The 18,170-nt window shown below is 43.2% G+C and overlaps 1 protein-coding gene across 20 annotated transcripts in view; it reads right to left on the reverse strand.

Annotated features, from left to right (window-relative positions):
* The window catches only part of LOC109853311 (twitchin), a 79,580-nt gene that overhangs the window by 11,879 nt on the left and 49,531 nt on the right, over nucleotides 1-18,170 (reverse strand). For all 20 annotated transcript variants that reach the window (XM_020425277.1, XM_020425275.1, XM_020425265.1 and 17 more), the window contains 36 exons: nucleotides 17,849-18,055; nucleotides 17,457-17,765; nucleotides 16,769-17,359; nucleotides 16,306-16,611; nucleotides 15,912-16,214; nucleotides 15,528-15,812; nucleotides 15,088-15,399; nucleotides 14,670-14,972; nucleotides 14,260-14,541; nucleotides 13,809-14,108; nucleotides 13,395-13,697; nucleotides 13,017-13,298; nucleotides 12,601-12,906; nucleotides 12,043-12,345; nucleotides 11,562-11,863; nucleotides 11,203-11,482; nucleotides 10,771-11,076; nucleotides 10,368-10,642; nucleotides 9,934-10,240; nucleotides 8,881-9,762; nucleotides 8,381-8,680; nucleotides 7,999-8,280; nucleotides 7,622-7,921; nucleotides 7,140-7,442; nucleotides 6,473-6,931; nucleotides 6,203-6,325; nucleotides 5,165-6,052; nucleotides 3,850-5,034; nucleotides 3,432-3,687; nucleotides 2,975-3,300; nucleotides 2,522-2,824; nucleotides 2,054-2,438; nucleotides 1,694-1,899; nucleotides 1,081-1,541; nucleotides 472-1,006; nucleotides 108-302 (listed from right to left, as the gene is read on the reverse strand). In XM_020425277.1, the coding sequence (XP_020280866.1) occupies nucleotides 108-302; nucleotides 472-1,006; nucleotides 1,081-1,541; nucleotides 1,694-1,899; nucleotides 2,054-2,438; nucleotides 2,522-2,824; nucleotides 2,975-3,300; nucleotides 3,432-3,687; nucleotides 3,850-5,034; nucleotides 5,165-6,052; nucleotides 6,203-6,325; nucleotides 6,473-6,931; nucleotides 7,140-7,442; nucleotides 7,622-7,921; nucleotides 7,999-8,280; nucleotides 8,381-8,680; nucleotides 8,881-9,762; nucleotides 9,934-10,240; nucleotides 10,368-10,642; nucleotides 10,771-11,076; nucleotides 11,203-11,482; nucleotides 11,562-11,863; nucleotides 12,043-12,345; nucleotides 12,601-12,906; nucleotides 13,017-13,298; nucleotides 13,395-13,697; nucleotides 13,809-14,108; nucleotides 14,260-14,541; nucleotides 14,670-14,972; nucleotides 15,088-15,399; nucleotides 15,528-15,812; nucleotides 15,912-16,214; nucleotides 16,306-16,611; nucleotides 16,769-17,359; nucleotides 17,457-17,765; nucleotides 17,849-18,055 (13,251 nt within the window). The remainder of the gene's footprint in view (nucleotides 1-107; nucleotides 303-471; nucleotides 1,007-1,080; nucleotides 1,542-1,693; nucleotides 1,900-2,053; nucleotides 2,439-2,521; nucleotides 2,825-2,974; nucleotides 3,301-3,431; nucleotides 3,688-3,849; nucleotides 5,035-5,164; nucleotides 6,053-6,202; nucleotides 6,326-6,472; nucleotides 6,932-7,139; nucleotides 7,443-7,621; nucleotides 7,922-7,998; nucleotides 8,281-8,380; nucleotides 8,681-8,880; nucleotides 9,763-9,933; nucleotides 10,241-10,367; nucleotides 10,643-10,770; nucleotides 11,077-11,202; nucleotides 11,483-11,561; nucleotides 11,864-12,042; nucleotides 12,346-12,600; nucleotides 12,907-13,016; nucleotides 13,299-13,394; nucleotides 13,698-13,808; nucleotides 14,109-14,259; nucleotides 14,542-14,669; nucleotides 14,973-15,087; nucleotides 15,400-15,527; nucleotides 15,813-15,911; nucleotides 16,215-16,305; nucleotides 16,612-16,768; nucleotides 17,360-17,456; nucleotides 17,766-17,848; nucleotides 18,056-18,170) is intronic.

An 18,170-nucleotide genomic window follows, 5' to 3' on the forward strand; every position in this document is an offset into this window, starting at 1 on the left:
TAATGATAATGCAAAACTCAAACAATGACCTTTTGATACGTTTACAATCAGATTGCTTTTATTATTAGCGTTATACGGTAATATAATATTGATTAAAATAAACTTACGACGTTGATGTCCGGCTGTGATAGGTTCGGTAGGTTTGCTAGGTTTACCAGGTCCGGCCTCATTGACAGCGATAACCCGGAATTCGTATCGTGACCCCTCATGAAGATCTTGCACAGTGAATGTCGTATTCGGTGTCGGATAGTTGTTGACCTTCAACCATTCGCCGCCACGCTCACGCCTTTCCACGTAATAACCTAATAATAAAGAAGATAAAATAATACAGGTCTTGTTTAAAACATTTTTATGTGTGAATAAAAAAAAAACCTAAAAATAACACATTTTAAACTTTCTGTAATCAAGTTTTGTAAGTTTCTATAAAAATATGAAATAGAATTGTAAAAATATTTATTTAGATTTATATACCAGTGATAGGTTTCCCGCCGGTGTTGATAGGCGGATTCCATGTGAGACTGCAGCTGTTGGGAGTGTAGCCGAGAATTTCGGGCTGGCTCGGCGCGTCCGGTGGATCGTAAGGACTCTTGGCGATCACGGGTTTGCCTTCCAAAGGCTCCGATACTCCGTACATATTCTCGGCGCGAACCCTGAAGACGTACTTCTTGCCTTCGGTCAGTCCCCTCGCCGTGAAGTTTGTCCTGGGAACGTATCCTGGCACTTGTCGCCAATTGTCGGATCCGTAATCCGAAACTTCGACGATATAATTCGTGATATCGGATCCGCCATTGTCCAACGGTGGATTCCAGGACAATCCAACGGTTTCCTGCGTGGTGCCGGTGTATTGCAGAGGACCTTGAGGCGGTCCAGGTTTGTCCACGACTATCACCTCGATGTCAGCGGAATCCTTTCCGTGCTCGTTGGACGCGGTAATGGTGTACATACCGCTGTCATCTCTTACGGATTTCTCGATCAGCAGCTGCGTTCGATCGCTCTTGGTTTCGGTCTGTAAAAAAAAAAAACATATATAAACAATGTATTTTTTTAAGTAGATACAGACATCAGAAGACGCAAACTTACGGATAGCCGAAGAGTCTCCGTGAGTGATTTTCCATCCTTCGTCCATTCGATCTTTGGTGTAGGCGCGCCAGACAACGGAATGTTGACATTAATCGGTTCTCCGGCACGGACTTTGATCTTGCGACCGATTAAAGCGTCCAAATGGAGTTTAGGCTTCTCCTTCATTGGTTTGGCCGTGAACACGGACGAAGTTTCGCTCGGTTTTCCAGCACCGGCGGCATTTATAGCCGACACGCGATATTCGTACTGGTGACCTTCCGTTACATGATCGTCGTAATATTCGGGGTATCTGACAGGTTCCTTGTTCTGTTTTATCCAGCGACCGGTGGCGCGATCGCGACGTTCCACGTCGTAGCCGATAATTTTAGAGCCTCCGTTGCTGATCGGCGGAGTCCATTTGATCTTGATGTGATCCTTGTCGGCGTCGACGCATTCTGGCTTGCCGGGTTGTCCGGGCACCACTGGATAACAGATATCAAAAACGTGCATTTCGCGAAAACAAGTTAGGAAAAATTTACATTTATTTGCAGGAAAAATATAGAGAGATTCGCATTTGTAAATTCATGTAATGTGTAATTACACGTTCAGTAATTTTATTGAAAAAAATACTTACCGAATTGATTCTTGGCAACGACAGATCGGTCAGTGGTCAGCGGCTCGGAGCGTCCCTGAAGATTTTCTGCGGACACGCGGAATTCGTACGTAGTTCCTTCGAGGAGTCTCGGCACAGTTGCGTGATTATACTTGGGATTAACGTGTGTAACAGCTGGTACCCAGCCGCCACCGTGTGTGAGATCGCGCTTTTCAATAATGTATCCACTATACACAAAATAGAAAAAAATATATTTGAAAAATAATTTTTTAATAATTGTATGTAAATATTGTTTTGTATTAAGAAAGTTTTATCTTTAAAAATTTTTGTTTTAGAAAAAAATATATACATCTTATTTGTGTATTTTAAAAATTTACTTACGTAAGCTCGCTTCCGCCATTATCCTTCGGTGGCTTCCACGAGAGCGTGACAGATTGGCTGGTGATTTCTTCGTACTGCAAAGGACCTTCTGGAGGTCCAGGTTTGTCCAGAACTGTCATTTGGAAACTGCCCTCGTCTATGCCGCTGCTGTTCTTCAGCAACAGGTGGTACAGTCCCGAATCGGACCTCTTAGCATTAACTATGTGCACGATCGTGTGGTAACCGATCGACGTGATCGTCGTTCTGTCGTTGGAAGTCAACTCGTTGCTTCCCACGCTCCAGGTCACCTCTGGCGTTGGTTCGCCGACGAAGTCAATATCCACGTGGAATATAAGTCCGGCCTTGATGCGTACATCTTGTAAGGGCGTCTTGATCTTCGGAGCCACTAAAGACAAACCCAAACAAAATTATTTATTTGTTACAATTTTTTGTAATCTAATTTTATTTAAAAAAAAAAAAAAAACTTACGATAACGAGGTTTGGCAGTGACCAGATCGCTGGGTTCTGACGGCTCGGATTGACCGGCGGCATTGACAGCGATCACACGGAACTCGTATTCTTGACCTTCCGTCAGATCCGGAACAGTTGTGCTCGTCTGACCTTTTGGAACGTGAACAGCATTCACCCAATAAGGACTGCCCTTCTCTTTCTTCTGAACGATGTAGCCTGTGATCGGTGATCCGCCGTCGTTCTTTGGCGCCGGCCATTCCAGATCCACATGATCCTTGTCCCAGTCCGTAATCTGTGGTTTACCGGGCGCGTCTGGCTCATCTAAAAATTACAGAAATACAAAAATGATAAATAACAGTTCTTGTAAGAAAAAAAAAACATAGTTGTTAACTTCCAGATAAATTTAAAACAATTTTCGAAAAATGTTAACGTCACTTTTATGTAAATTTGAAATTTTGTTTGATAACTCACCAAACTCATTCTTCGCAATAATGCTCTTCGTAGTTTCGAGCGGATCGGACTCTCCGATGTTGTTTACCGCCTTGACGCGGAACAGATACTCCTTGCGATGTGTTAAACGACTGACCTCGTGACTCAGCACCATGCTCATACCGGCGTCGGACCAAGTTCCGCGAGACAGATCCATTTTCTCGATGACGTAGTGCAGAATTGGACTGCCGCCGTCATCGAGCGGATGATTCCAGGTCAAGTGGCAACCTTCCTTAGTGACATTGCTGACTTCCAGAGGTTTCTCCGGTGGCGCCGGTCTGTCTAGGACAGTAACTCTCGCGCTGGCACTGCAAAAAATTTACGTCATCGTTTTCGTTCAGTCGATAGTTGATGTAAGAAGAGAAAGAAATTGGCGATAATTTAAATGTAAGATATCAAATCGCCATATGTATTGTTTATTTATATTTTATATAATTACCTGAAAGTGCCATGCTCGTTTTCCAAATTCAAAGTGTAACGTCCAGTATCACCGCGCACGGAGAATGGAATCTCGAAAGATGTCTCGGTACTGGTAGTGTACATCTCGTGACGAGCATCGGCCACAATTTCAACTCCATCGCGAGTCCACGTTGCCTTTGGTTTGGGCGACGCCACGATGGGAATGTTGTAGCTGATCTTCTGACCGGCGCGCACCACCAAGTCGTTGAGCAAGTGCGTGTCGAACGAAGGAGCAACTGCAATTAATTATAAACAGTCGTGAATAAAGTAAGAGCACATTGTTAAAATTTTCTTTTTGAAAAAATATTGACAAATTCTAATTGTTTTGATCTAGAAAGTTTTTTTTAGTGACTGATCAACAGACTTATTATCTAATTCGAATTAAATTCTAAACTCACTAAAGCGTGGTTTGGCAACCACCGGCGCCGACGCGTCGGACGGTTCACCAGGTCCGCCTTTGTTCACGGCAATGACTCTGAACTCGTATTCCTGACCCTCGGTCAGATCTGGCACTCTGGCGCTAGTCTTATCTCCAGGTACCTCGGCGGCTTTCTCCCACTGTCCGAAACGTGGCCGTTTTTCAATGATGTAGCCAGTTATGGGCGATCCGCCGTCTTTCTTGGGTGGTGTCCATTCAAGATCCACGTGATCTTTGTCCCAGTCGGTGGCCACTGGCGTTCCGGGTTTGTCCGGCTTGGCGAACGGATCTTTGGCAGTGATGGTGTCCATTCCCGCCAACGGTTGTGACTCGCCTTGCTTGTTAACCGCGCGCACGCGGAACTGATAGTCGTGACCCTCTATCAGATGATCCACTCGCGCGTATGTGGTGGTTGCTTCGGCCACAGGCACCCAGCGCATGTTCTCTGTGTCCATCTTCTCGACCTGGTAATATTGGATCTCGGAACCGCCGTCGTCTTTGGGCGGACGCCACTTTAGATTACAACCGCTCTTGGTAATATTGTCAATTTTCAACGGGCCCTCTGGCGGTGAAGGCACGTCCAGCACGTTCACGGTCAACGTGGCGGAATCCTTGCCGTTCACATTTCTGGCTTCTAATGTGTAAACGCCAGAATCGGAACGTTTCGCTTCCATCACGCGAACTTTGATGTTATAATCTTCGGTGGTAATCTTTATGCGATCACTTGCCATAACTGTAACGTCTTTCAACGACCATACTTTGCTCGGAGGCGGCTCACCGATCACCGGCACGTCGAAGTCGAAGAAACTGCCAGCGCGCACCTTCACGTCCAGCATATACTTCCTGTCGATCTTCGGTGGAAGATTCTTTGGACGCGCCAGATGAGATTTGGACGCTTCCGAAGGTTCACCAGGACCAGCCTTGTTTACGGCCCTCACGCGGAATTCGTATTGAGTTCCTTCGACCAAATCGTTAACTTTGCCGCGGTTTGTATCGCCATCTACCTCAGCACATTTTTCCCATGTCGGATTATATTTATCGCGCTTTTCAATAATGTAACCCGTGATCGGTGATCCTCCGTCTTCTTCAGGACGCTTCCATTGAAGTTCAACAAAGTCCGTATCGTAATCAACCACCTCGGGCGTACCCGGTTTTCCTGGTTCGTCTATAAAAGATGCATCAACATTTATTATAAGAGTTCACAAAACTATTTTAAATACATAATATATCTAAAACTACTAACAATATATTCAACATGTAGAAATACATTATTCTAATAAACATTATTTTCTTACCGAAAGGATTCTTCGCCTCGATACTCTGCATGCAAGTGAGCGGCTCGGACTTGCCCTGTTTGTTGACAGCTCTAACTCTGAACTTGTACTTGTGTCCAGGCGTCAAGCCTTCCACCTGCAAGTTCGTTTCTGGACCATCGGTTTCTCCGGCCGGTACCCAGCGACCCGTAGCTTCGTCCATCTTCTCCACAACGTATTTTTCCACTGGTTGCCCACCATCATCCTCGGGTGGCTTCCACGAGAGCTTGCAACCCTCGGCGTGAACATCGGACACGCGTAGCGGACCTTGAGGCGGGCTCGGCTTATCGAGTACAGTGACCTTGACAAATGCCTCGTCCCGGCCGTTGATGTTCTCCGCGATTACGGTGTACTTGCCGGATTCCGATCTGGTGGCCATCCGCACGCTCAGACTGGTGTTGTAGTCCACATGCTTGACCTTGATACGATCGGTAGGACGGACCTCCTTGCCGTTCAGCATCCATTTGGTGGTCGGTGGCGGTTCGCCCGTCACTTTGCAGTCAAAGTTGAAGTTCTGGCCGGCCTTGATTCTCACTTCGATCAGGTTCGTACGATCGATTCTAGGCGCTTGATTGCGCGGTTTCGCGATGATAGTCGGTGTGGCGTCTGACGGCTCGCCGGGACCAGCTTTGTTCACGGCTCGCACGCGGAACTCGTACGGCTGGCCCTCGATCAAATCGGGCACGGTAGCGGAGGTTTCATCTGCGGGCACTTCCAGCGCCTTTTCCCATTCGCCGTACTTGTCTTTCTTTTCGATTATGTAACCAGTGATCGGTGAACCACCGTCCTTTTCCGGTGGAGTCCATTTGAGATCGACATGATCTTTGTCCCAATCTGTAGCTTGGAGATCACCCGGCTTGCCTGGCTCGTCTGAGAGAAAAATTGATTTTTATTTCTCTAACTTTCTCTCAAATTAAAAATAAAATAATGTCTGATAACTACTGATATATATGTAACTACGAAGGTGATAACGAATTTTACATTTTTCTAAATTTCTTAAAATGAGTTTTGTTTGCATACCGAATGGATTCTTAGCTAATATCGCTTGTTCCGCTTCCAAAGGCTTTGATTCGCCTTCAGCATTGACCGCGGATACACGGAAGAGATATTCCTTGCCTGGAGTTAAACCTGTCACCTCGAGATCTGTAAACAATTTAATATTTTTTTTAACTTTTAAAAGTATTTATTGTTATTATTATTGCTTTTTTTAAAATTAAACTTGCACGTCGCAACTATGTATCAGCAATCTCACATTATCAATTATGGTAGTTAATTCCAACGATCACTTACTCGGTTCGGTGGAACGTCCGCAAGGTACCCAGCATCCAGTTTCCGGGTCCATTTTATCCACCTGGTAATATTCGATAGGTGTGCCACCGTCGTCTTTGGGTCTCTTCCACTTAAGTTTGCATCCCTCTTTGTGCACGTCCGACACCTGAAGCGGTCCCTCGGGCGGTGTCGGCTTGTCTGTCACCGTCACCTGCACCGTAACCGAGTCCTTGCCTGACGAGTTACTCGCAGTGACAGTATAATCGCCACTGTCGTCTCGCGACACTGGCCGTATGCTGAACTTTGTGTTGTAATCGCTGTTGTCGATTTGTGTCTTGCGATCGGAATGCAGCGGTATCGCGCCGTAACGCCACTCGATGTGCGGCGGCGGTTCGCCTATCACGTTGGCGTCGAACTTGAGCATCGAGCCAGCGGACAGGGTGACGTCCCTCAGATTGCGCCTATCGATCTTCGGGGCCACTGAAAGAAATAATTAGACGATCATGATTAAAATGCCAATATCAGATTTAGACAAGCGAACGATTTAATAGATCTATTTTTGGAACGTGCGTACATTCCGTGGCAACGATACAAGGATGCTGTCTATAGATCAATCGTTCATGAAATTAATTTTATAACACGTATGTCTATTATTAAGTGATAGTATCAAAAAAGAGTAGGTACTTACAGAAGCGTGGCTTAGCCGTGAACGTCTTGCTGGCTTCACCCGGCTCCGATTGACCGGCTTTGTTTACGGCAATTACACGGAATTGATAATCATTGCCTTCTATTAAACCGTGCACCAGAGCTTTGGTGACCGGTGTTTCGGTCTCCAAAGCTTTCTCCCACATGGTGCTGTATTTGTCCTTCTTCTCAACGATGTAGCTCGTAATGGGCGAACCACCATCGCTAACGGGTTCTTTCCACGTGAGTTCAACCTGACTGGCCGTCCAATCGACCGGCTCAGGTGCTCCGGGCGCAGATGGTACAGCTAAATAAAAATTAAGAAAATAATAAAAAAGAATAATAAAACTTATCAACAATTAATACTATTTTCTAACTAAATATACAGAATTATATAATGATTATTTAATTCAGATATTATATAAAAGAAAAAATATATATAACAGTTTTATTTTAATTAATTTTTTAAATATATTCTAAACTTACTGAATGGATCTTTGGCTACGATGGAACTGAAAGTCTCCAACGGCTCGGACTCTCCTTCTTTGTTAAGCGCCTTAACACGGAACTTGTATTCGTGTCCAGGTGTAAGACCCTCGACCTTCATCTCCGGTCCAGTAGTTTTACCTACTGGTAGCCAGACACCGGTCTCCGGATCGAATTTCTCCACTAAGTAACCTTCAATCGGTTCTCCGCCATCATCTTTTGGTTTCTTCCATTTGAGTGTACATCCTTCTTTATGCACGTCGGATACTTCTAGCGGTCCTTCCGGCTTGCCAGGTTTGGCTAATTTAAATAATTGGAATATTTAGATATTTGCTTTTGTGCTTTTTTACAAATTATACATATAATTGATTACTTACAAACAACAGTGACTTCAACTTCGGCAGTATCAGATCCGAACTGATTGATTGCCGTGATCTTGTAGGTGCCGCTGTCTTTGCGTTCGGGTTTGTCGTTGAAGAACTTGCTGTTATAAGGTACGTTTTGTATTCTGCGATGTGTAGTTTGCTGAATGCTCTTGTTGTTGATCACCCATGTGACATCTGGCGGTGGCTCGCCGATGATCTTAACATCGAAGTGGAACGCTTCGTTCTCGCGTACAGTTATGTCACGCAGATTTCGTCTGTCAATCTTTGGTGGAACTGTAAAAGAGTGCACAAAAGTTAATTAATGTTAATAAATATATTTCTCGTATATTTATTAGTTAATAGATATTTATTAAAAATTGTAAGCAACACTTACGTCTTCGACTCTTAGCAGTGATCGGTTTGCTGGCATCAGACGGTTCGCCGGGTCCCGCGGCGTTGACGGCTTTGACTCTGAACTCATATTCAACACCCTCGTCGAGGTTATCGACACGACCTTTGCAATCCGGTCCGGTTTCGCATGCCTTGATCCACTTGGGTGCGCCCTTTTCTCGCTTCTCGATCACGTATCCGGTGATTGGAGATCCGCCATCCTTCAACGGTGGAGTCCATCGCAAGTCCACGTGATCTTTGTCCCAATCAGTTGCTTCCGGACGACCTGGTGCGCCAGGTTCGTCTACGATGTAAATATAAGAGTGAAAAAAATTATTCATTTGATAAAAATTGCAAAACCATGTGGAAATTGTAAATGTGCAAAAAATCGTACGTATAAGTTGAAAAGATAGATTTTGTACGTGACTTGGAATAAATTTTTAATTCTTGTAAATTGAATAAAAGATAAATAATTTTTTTTTCAAAAAATTAAAAAAATCTTACCGAACGGATTTTTGGCAACAATTCCATGTTCAGTCTCTAACGGTTCGGATTCGCCCTCTGCATTCACAGCCGCGACTCGGAACTTGTATTCCTGACCAGGTACAAGATTCTCTACTGCCATATTAGGCTCTTTGGTACGTCCAATCGGTATCCATCTACCAGTTTCTGTATCCATTTTTTCAACCACGTAATGATCCAAAGGTGCACCGCCGTCGTCCAAGGGCGGGTTCCACTTAAGTGTGCAGCCTTCCTTGTGCACGTCGGATACCTTGAGCGGCCCTTCTGGTTTGCTTGGTTTGTCCAGCACCAAGATCTCAATGGACGCCTCATCTTTACCGGAGCTGTTCTCCGCCTTCAAGGTCAGAGTGCCGCAGTGCGCTCTGGTCGCCGAAGAGACAACAAACTTGGTTTTGTAGTCTTCAACCTCAATGGTTAGAACATTGCCGGATTCTTGCTTGGCTTTGTTCAGGAACCAGGTCTTGGTCGGTGGCGGTTCACCCGTGACTTTGACGTCCAGCCGAATGATGTTGCCGGCCTTGATTGTAATGTCTTTCAGATTAGTACGATCGATCTTAGGCGCGGCGTAGCGATCTTTGGCGATTAACGTATCGCTTGGCTCGCTGGGCTTGCTCTGACCACCCTTGTTCACGGCTTTCACGCGGAACTGATACTTCTGGCCCTCCACAAGATCCGGCACCTTGGCTTCGGTCTTATTACCTGGAACTTCCACGGCTTTTTGCCACTTGCCGTATTGATCTTTCTTCTCTATAATATATTTCTCGATAGGAGCACCGCCGTCCTTCTTCGGGGCTTTCCATTTCAGATCAACATGATTCTTTGACCAGTCTTTCAACTCGGGTTTACCGGGCGCGTCGGGCTCCGCTGTGTAATTAAGCAAAATTGAAACGATTATAAATAATAATAAAAAAGTGATAAAAATGAAAAATTAAAAACGAAAAATTAGATTCGGAAATTTTTGTGTATAAATTATTATAACTTATTATTATTTACAGTTATAAATAAATTAATAGTAAATATCAGTAATATACTTACAGTAAGGATTCTTGGCAGTTGTTGGAATAGATGTTTCCAGAGGCTCGGACTCGCCCTCGGAGTTGACAGCTTTGACACGGAATAAGTAATCTTTGCCTTCGTTCAATCCGGACACGTCAGCTTCCGGTGTTTTGCTGGTGCCGCACGGCACCCAACGTCCGGTGTCCACGTCCATTCTCTCGATAACGTAATGATCAACCGGCTCACCGCCGTCGTCGTCGGGTTTGTCCCATTTAAGTTTGCAACCCTCGGCCGTCACATCGGACACTTCGAGCGGCCCTTTCGGCTTGCTTGGTTTACTCAGTACCTGCCGAATAACAATAAATCATTATTTTAACACGCTCAATTACAAATAATATAACGTCTTATTTTATAATTCTAAGTTTTAAACGACACATTTTTTTAATGCAAGCGATTTTAGCGAATCACCGCACCTGCAGTTCAACATCGACTTGATCAGTGCCGCTGTCATTTTTAGCAATGACAGTATAAGTGCCGGTGTCCGAGCGTTGAAGTTTGTTGAGAATGAACATAGTATGGTAGTCCTCATTCTCGATCTTGAGACGGTCCATGCTCTTTAACGTCACGTCTTTAAGTTTCCACGTGACAACTGGAGGCGGTTCGCCCTTGATATCGGCTTCCATTCGCAGCATTTGACCAATTCGCATGACTTTTTTCTGCAGATTCTTGCGATCGATATGAGGCGCCACTGTAAACGAGAAAATAGTGTTATAAAACTTGTATATGTGAACTTGAAGTAATAATTAATTACAATAATAATATTTTTTTTAAAACTTTTTATTAAATTAAAATTGACAAATAAAATATTGTACTTACGGAATCGAGGTTTGGCAACGACGCTCTTCGACGTGTCACTAGGCTCGCCAGGTCCGGCCTTGTTGACCGCCACAATCCTGAACTCATACTCGTGACCTTCTTGAATACCGTCGGTTACCTTGGCAGCCGTACGATCTCCAGGAACTTTGGCAACGTCTATCCACTGTCTACCTTCTTTGTCCCGCATCTGTACAATGTATTTCTCGATTGGCGCACCGCCGTCGTCTTTCGGCGGAGTCCATTCGAGATCGACGAAGTCTTTGTCCCAGTTCTTAAGTTCCGGTCGACCAGGTTTGCCCGGTTCGTCTAGAATAAAAAAAAATTGCATTTCAATTACGTGTGTGGTGATTGAAAAGAAAAAAGTATGTTACTTCTTAAAACTTGATTTACGCTTAAATTAATTAAAAAAAAAAATTCAAACTTAAAACATACCAAATGGATTTTTGGCTATGATTGATTTATCCGCTTCTAAATCGTCGGATTCTCCTTCTTTATTGACAGCTTTCACGCGGAATTTGTATGGCTTGCCCTCTTGTAATCCTGTTATGGTCGCTTCTGGTTCTATACTGCGACCGCAGGGTATCCATTGTCCCGTGAGAGGATCCAACTTCTCGATCTCGTAATACTCGACCGGTGAGCCGCCGTCGTCTTCAGGTTTGTCCCATTTGAGTTTACAGCCATGTTTGTTAACATCAGACACCTCCAGTGGACCCTGAAGAACAAAAACAAAAATAGAAATAAATGTAAATGTAAATAAATTACCGCACATGCACGTTAAGAAATCAATGTACCTTTGGCTTACTGGGCTTGCCGAGAACAGTGATTTCAACCTCGGCTGTGTCTTCACCAACCTCGTTCTTCGCCTTAATCACGTACTTGCCGGTATGCGCTCGTTTAGTCTTTAGAATGAAGAACTTGGTATTATAGTCAACGCTGTCAATTCGTATCGTATCGTCCGATTGAAGTTCTTTGTCCTTAAAGATCCAAGTGACTTTTGGCGGAGGTTCACCGATTATATTCACGTCCAGAGTCACAGTAAGACCGACCTTCACCGTTATAGGTTGCAGGTTCGTGCGGTCAATGTACGGTTTCACTGCAAAATTAAAAACAACATTGATAAAGAAATCTTTTAATTCCTAATATAAATTTTTTTATCAATACATATTTCTTTTGTAAAAAAAACTAACTTTTATAACGTGATAGTTTTGTATGTTTTATCTTTTCTAACAAAAGTCATAATAAGTTTTGGTGAAACAAGATGCAGACACTTACACCACCGAGCTTTAGCAGTGTGTGGATTGGTGGCTTCGCTAGGTTCGCCAGGACCAGCCTTGTTGACAGCGCGTACTCTAAATTGATACTGATTGCCTTCTTCCAAACGCGGAACTGTGCCAGTACATATGGGCCCTTCTACCTCAGCTGCCTTGACAAAGTTAGTGCCAAACTTGTCTTTCATTTCGATGATATATCCAGTAATTGGTGCCCCACCGTCTCTTATCGGTGGCTCCCACTTGAGTTTTACCATATTTTCCGACCAATCAATAATTTCTGGAAGTCCAGGCGCCGCTGGAGCATCTGAAACATTTTAAAGAGCGCTACATGAACATGTTGTTCTTCTTGAATAACTGTAAACAAATATTTAAGAAATATTCTATAAAATTTCTATAAAATTTAAAAGTCTTATATAAACTAATTCACTAAAATATTTAATATTCTTAATAATATTTTATAAAGTATTATTACTTAGAAAATAATGTAAAAATTATTTATTAACGATAGATAATCTTGTATGTGTGTGCAAAAATTGACATTGAGATTGAAATGCTATACCGTATGGATTTTTGGCTACAATGCCAGCGTCGGTCTGCAGAGGTTCCGATTCTCCTTCCTCATTCACAGCCTTCACCCGGAATTCGTACTTATGGCCGGGTTCCAAACCGGTAATCGTGTGCTCAGTTTTTTCAGGATCCACGATACCGGCTGGTACCCAACAACCTGTTGTCACGTCCATCTTTTCTACTAAATAGCTGGACAGAGGAAGACCACCATCGTCCTTTGGTTTGTTCCATTTCAACTTACAGCCCTCTTTGTGCACATCTGTCACTTCTAACGGTTCCTCCGGTTTTCCAGGTTTGTCTGTAAAATTATTATTAATCAAAACAATGTATAAACTCGATCATCATATATATTTTTTTTATTTTATGTAATAACAAATAAAATATACTTATGTGTTTTGATTTACTTACCGAGAATATTAATTTCTACATCAGCCTCATCTTCTCCGGAGTCGTTCACAGCCTTAATAGTGTATTTTCCAGTTAACTTGCGACTGGTGTTCGTCAAGTGAATCTTGGTAAGATAATCTTCATTATCGATTTTAACGTTGGCTCCGGTTTTAAGAGGCGCGCCTGCAAAGCTCCATGTAACGGTTGGAGGAGGTTCACCTTCGACATCAACCTCCAATTTCACCAGTTGACCCGCTCTAACTTTGATTGTCTGAAGCTTGTCACGATTGATGTGCGGTTTAACTATAAAAAATAATATGATTGTCTTGTAATATTGTTTTATAATATACAACAGGAAATACTGAGAATTATAATTGTTTAACAAGTTGAAATACTTACGGAATCTTGCTTTTGCAACGTGCGGTTTGGTCGGGTCGCTTGGCTCCGACGGTCCGGCCTTGTTAACAGCACGAACACGGAACTGATAAGTGGAACCCTTTTTCAAGCCGGTGACACGACCTTTCGGTTGAGGCGAATCGGTAACAAGAGCTTCTTCCCATTGCGAAGAAGGTTTCTCTTTCTTTTCAATGATATAGCCAGTGATCGGCGCACCGCCGGTATTTTTGGGAGGTTCCCATTTGAGATCAACGCGATCAACATCCCAGTCCTCAAATTCTGGTGTGCCAGGTTTGCTGGTGACATCTAGCAATAAAAAATTGCAATTATAAATGTGAAAATAATTAATTATCACAGAATATATTTCTAATATACAAAGTTTTTTCAACTTATATAATTTTAAGAATTAAAACTCACCATAAGGATTCTTCGCAATCGTGGAACCGTCTGTCACGAGCGGTTCCGATTCACCTTCTTCATTCAAAGCCTTCACTCTAAATTCGTATTCATGTCCCTCTTGAAGACCTTTTACATCCATTTCGGTATCCGTGGTTCGACCAACGGGTACCCATCTGCCGGTTGATTTATCTAGTTTCTCTACTTGATAGCCGGTAATCGGTTTGCCGCCGTCATCCTCCGGCTTGCCCCATTTGAGTTTGCAACTGTTCTTCGTGACGTCCGTCACTTTGAGCGGTCCCTTCGGTTTTCCAGGAGCCCCTACATAAAGAAAAAGTGAAATTGTAGAAAAAAAGAAGTTTCCAATACAGTAATTATAATTCAAACTTCAAAGAAAGAGAAACTTTTAATTTTAGTTTCCATTTAAAAAAAGAAAATTTATAAATAAAAATATATATATTTTTCTACTCACCTAATATCGTAATTTCGACTTCGGCCTCGTCCTCGCCATGAGGATTAACAGCTTTGATCTTCCACAAGCCAGTGTTTTTACGCACGCTATCGGTGATGCTGAGTTTGGTGTTGTAGTCAACATTAACGATCTCGATGTTCTCACCGGATTTCACCTCACTGCCGACGTGGTACCATGTGATTTCTGGTGGCGGTTCACCGCGTACGTCCACATCGTACTTGACAGATTTGCCAGCTCGTACAACGATCGGTTTCAAATTCGTTCTATCGATTCTCGGTTTCACTAAATTAAACATAAGTTATTTTTTTTGTGAAAAGATTTGTAATTATTATGAAAAATATTTTTTTCAACTTAGGAATATAGATATAAGTAGTTAATATTAATAAACTGTGATTATGATAAACACTCACGAGCTTTGTGCTTGCAAATCTGCATCTTCGACGCGTCTGACGGAGGCGACGGTCCAGCTTTATTCACGGCAATGACACGAAACTGGTACTCGCCCCTTTCCTTCAAATCCGGTACTTTGCCCTCAAGTTGATTTCCAGGCACTTCGATCGCCTTCTCCCAGTCAGGCTTGTACCGATCTTTCTTTTCGATAATATATTTCTCGATCGGCGCTCCTCCGTCGAATTCGGGCGGAGCCCATTTCAAGCTCACGGATTCGTTGTCGTAATCGGTAATTTCGGGAGTTCCAGGTTTCAGAGGTTCATCTGGAAAATAATTATTCAAATATATTTGTAATTTGCTAAGTTTGTTGAATAAATTTATTTATAAAGTTTTGTTCGATCCTGTTTCTTGATCCTTTAATGTAAAACATCAACATACCGTACGGATTTCTGGCAACGACGCCGCGCTCGCTCTCCAAAGGCTCCGAATCGCCCTCGTCGTTGACAGCCGTCACACGGAACTTGTATTCGCTTCCGGGATTCAAGCCGGTTACTTCGAATTCCGTATTGGGCGAGTTTCCAGGTATTTTGCCCACTCTGACCCATTTGCCGGTCTTTGTGTCCATCTTTTCGATCTCGTATTCTTTGATCGGCACACCACCGTCGTCCTCCGGTTTTTCCCATTTCACCTTGGCTGTGGTATTGGTAACATCGCTGACTTCCAGAGGTCCCTTGGGAGCGCTTGGTTTTCCTACAGAGACAAATGTTGTTGTTAAGCCTGTCTTCTAAACACGACAGTGAAACTCTTTTGTTTCTCTTTTAAATAGAGCCACATTAAATCAATATTTATCAGAAATTAAATGTTTGAATCATACTTACCGAGTACTGTGAGTTCAACAGTTTCTTCATCTTTGCCGTTAGCGTTCTCGGCGACGAGGGTGTACTTTCCAGTATCCTTGCGCATTGCATTAATGATAGAGAAATTCGTATGATACTCGACATTTTCGATCTTGATACGTTCGGTATTGGTTAGCGGGATATTGTCCCTCCAAATCCATCTTGTTTCTGGCGGAGGTTCACCAGATACGTCCACAGACCATTTGTGAGTGCGGCCAGCCTTGATGATGATCGATTTGAAGTTGGTTCGATCGATTCTCGGTCTCACTAAAATTATTTTTTTAGTTTTAAGAAGAATTTCACTAATTAAAATTTTACTATTTTAGAAAATAATGTATTACATATATATATTAGATTTTATCTTACAGTTTCTGTGCTTGCAAAGATGATTATCCGTGGGATCGCTAGGTTCGCCAGGTCCGGCTTTATTATGAGCACGAACGCGGAATTGATACACCATCTTCTCCTTAAGGTCTTCAACTTTAACCTCAGGAGTAGCGTCGTTAGTCTTGGCCACTTCGATCCAATCGGCGGCAAATTTGTCTTTCATCTCGATGGTATAATGTGTGATCGGTCTGCCACCGTCACTCTTCGGTTTTTCCCACTTCAGCGACACGCTGACATTATCATAATCGAAGATCTCTGGCTTGCCAGGCTTGCCAGGCTCGTCTATTAAAAAACATTTACAAAATTTTTGTAAAAATATTGCAATAACATGAAACATTTAAGTTTCAGATATTAATGAGTTTTATTTTCTTACCATAAGGATTTTTGGCAAGAATGGCTTCTTCGACCTCTAACGGTTCGGACTCGCCTTCCTTATTGACCGCTTTGACGCGGAACTTGTATTTTTTCTTGGGTGTCAGTCCAGAAAATGTAAAGGTCTTTTCGTTGGGACCGACTTCTCCGGCTGGAATCCATCGTCCAGTATCCAGATCCATCTTTTCCAATACATAACCCGTGATATCGGTACCGCCGTTGTCTTCTGGCTTATCCCACTTGACCTTAACGTGATTGGCACGGACTTCTTCCACTTTAAGTGGTCCTTGCGGAATCGATGGTTTGTCTACAAAAAATCAAAAAACAATATTGTTACAAAGACTTTTTTAAGTTTTATAAAAGAATTTCGCAGAAAAGGATATGCAATTAAAAATTGTTCAGAGAAAGCTCTCATATTTCCGGAATACAAACACTAATTGGCATCGCGATATTGCTAGACTTACCGAGAACGACGACGTCGGCGATGCTCTCGCAGGTGCCGGAACTGTTCGTTAGCACTAGCTTGTACTTTCCGGAATCAGGTCTAGTGGTCCTTCTGACTGTCAACACGGTATTCCTCTCGTATTTGTCGATTGTAATCCTTTCGGCCGCGTCCTGAACGATTTCCTTTTGACCTAGCAACCAGTGCACTTCAGGTTCTGGCTCACCGGCGTATTTGATATCGTATTTAATGACTTGGCCTTTCTTGACGATCAGGTTCGTGAGACCGTCGCCGACGATGTATGGTTTGACAAATCGGCATTTGGCAATAATCGGTTTCGTAGCGTCGGACGGTTCACCAGGACCAGCCTTGTTCACAGCTCGTATTCTGAACTCGTACTGTGTACCTTCTTTCAGACCGTCAATGGTCGCTTGAGTCACATCGCCCTCGATCTCCTTGCCCTTCACCCACTCCTTACCGAACTTCTCTTTGTATTCGATTACGTAACCAGTGATCGGTGCACCACCGTCGTTCTCGGGTTTCGTCCATGTCAGATCCGCGTGGTCCTTGTCCCAATCGGTTACGTCGACGTTTGTGGGTTTGCCGGGTTCATCTGGAAAACGCGAGAATAGTTTTTGTTTATCTGTCACACTTCGTCTCTCTCTTGACATTTTTATACCAATGCGAAACAAGTCGCATAAAAAACTTACCCCATGGATCCTTGGCCAAGACGGGCTTGGCAAACATAGCCGGCTCACTGGAACCGAGTTTGTTCACAGCCCGTATGCGGAATTTGTACTCTTTCTTCGCCACGAGATCCGCGACCTTGTAAACGCATTTTTCACCCTGCGCGACTTCACCGACATTGTCCCACTGTGACTTCAGACTAAGATCGAGACGTTCGATGATATATTTTGTAATAGGTGTGCCTCCTTCATCTTTGGACGGTTTGAACGATACGACGCAAGAATTCTGAAAGATCTCGTTGACTTCGACATCCAATGGCGGAGATGGAACGTCTACAAAGAATAATAATTCACAAATAAGAAGAAATATAAAAACTCAAGATACTTTAAAATCTCGACGAAGATATGACACTAACCTTGCATAACAATATTCACATCCTTCACTTCCTCACCCTGATTGTTACCGATCTTTATCTGATAGATTCCAGATGACTCACGCTGCGGTTTCTTGATCTTGTACGTGATCTTATCTTCGCCTACGACGATTTCAACGTCCTTGAGAGGCAATGCCTTGCCGTCCTTCATCAATTTTGCTTCCACTTGACTCTGCTTGGTGCCTTCGACTATGCAAGTATAGATTTTACATTTTACAATCGAGAATTCATTGCATCAGCTGCCGTACGTTCTATTAAATTCCATAAAATCGTGTGCAGAGACTGTAGAATATAAAATTCAAAT

This window comes from Pseudomyrmex gracilis, unplaced genomic scaffold (assembly GCF_002006095.1).
Source record: "Pseudomyrmex gracilis isolate BER0280 unplaced genomic scaffold, ASM200609v1 scaffold_46, whole genome shotgun sequence".
In the NCBI taxonomy this organism is placed as follows: Eukaryota; Metazoa; Arthropoda; class Insecta; order Hymenoptera; family Formicidae; genus Pseudomyrmex; species Pseudomyrmex gracilis.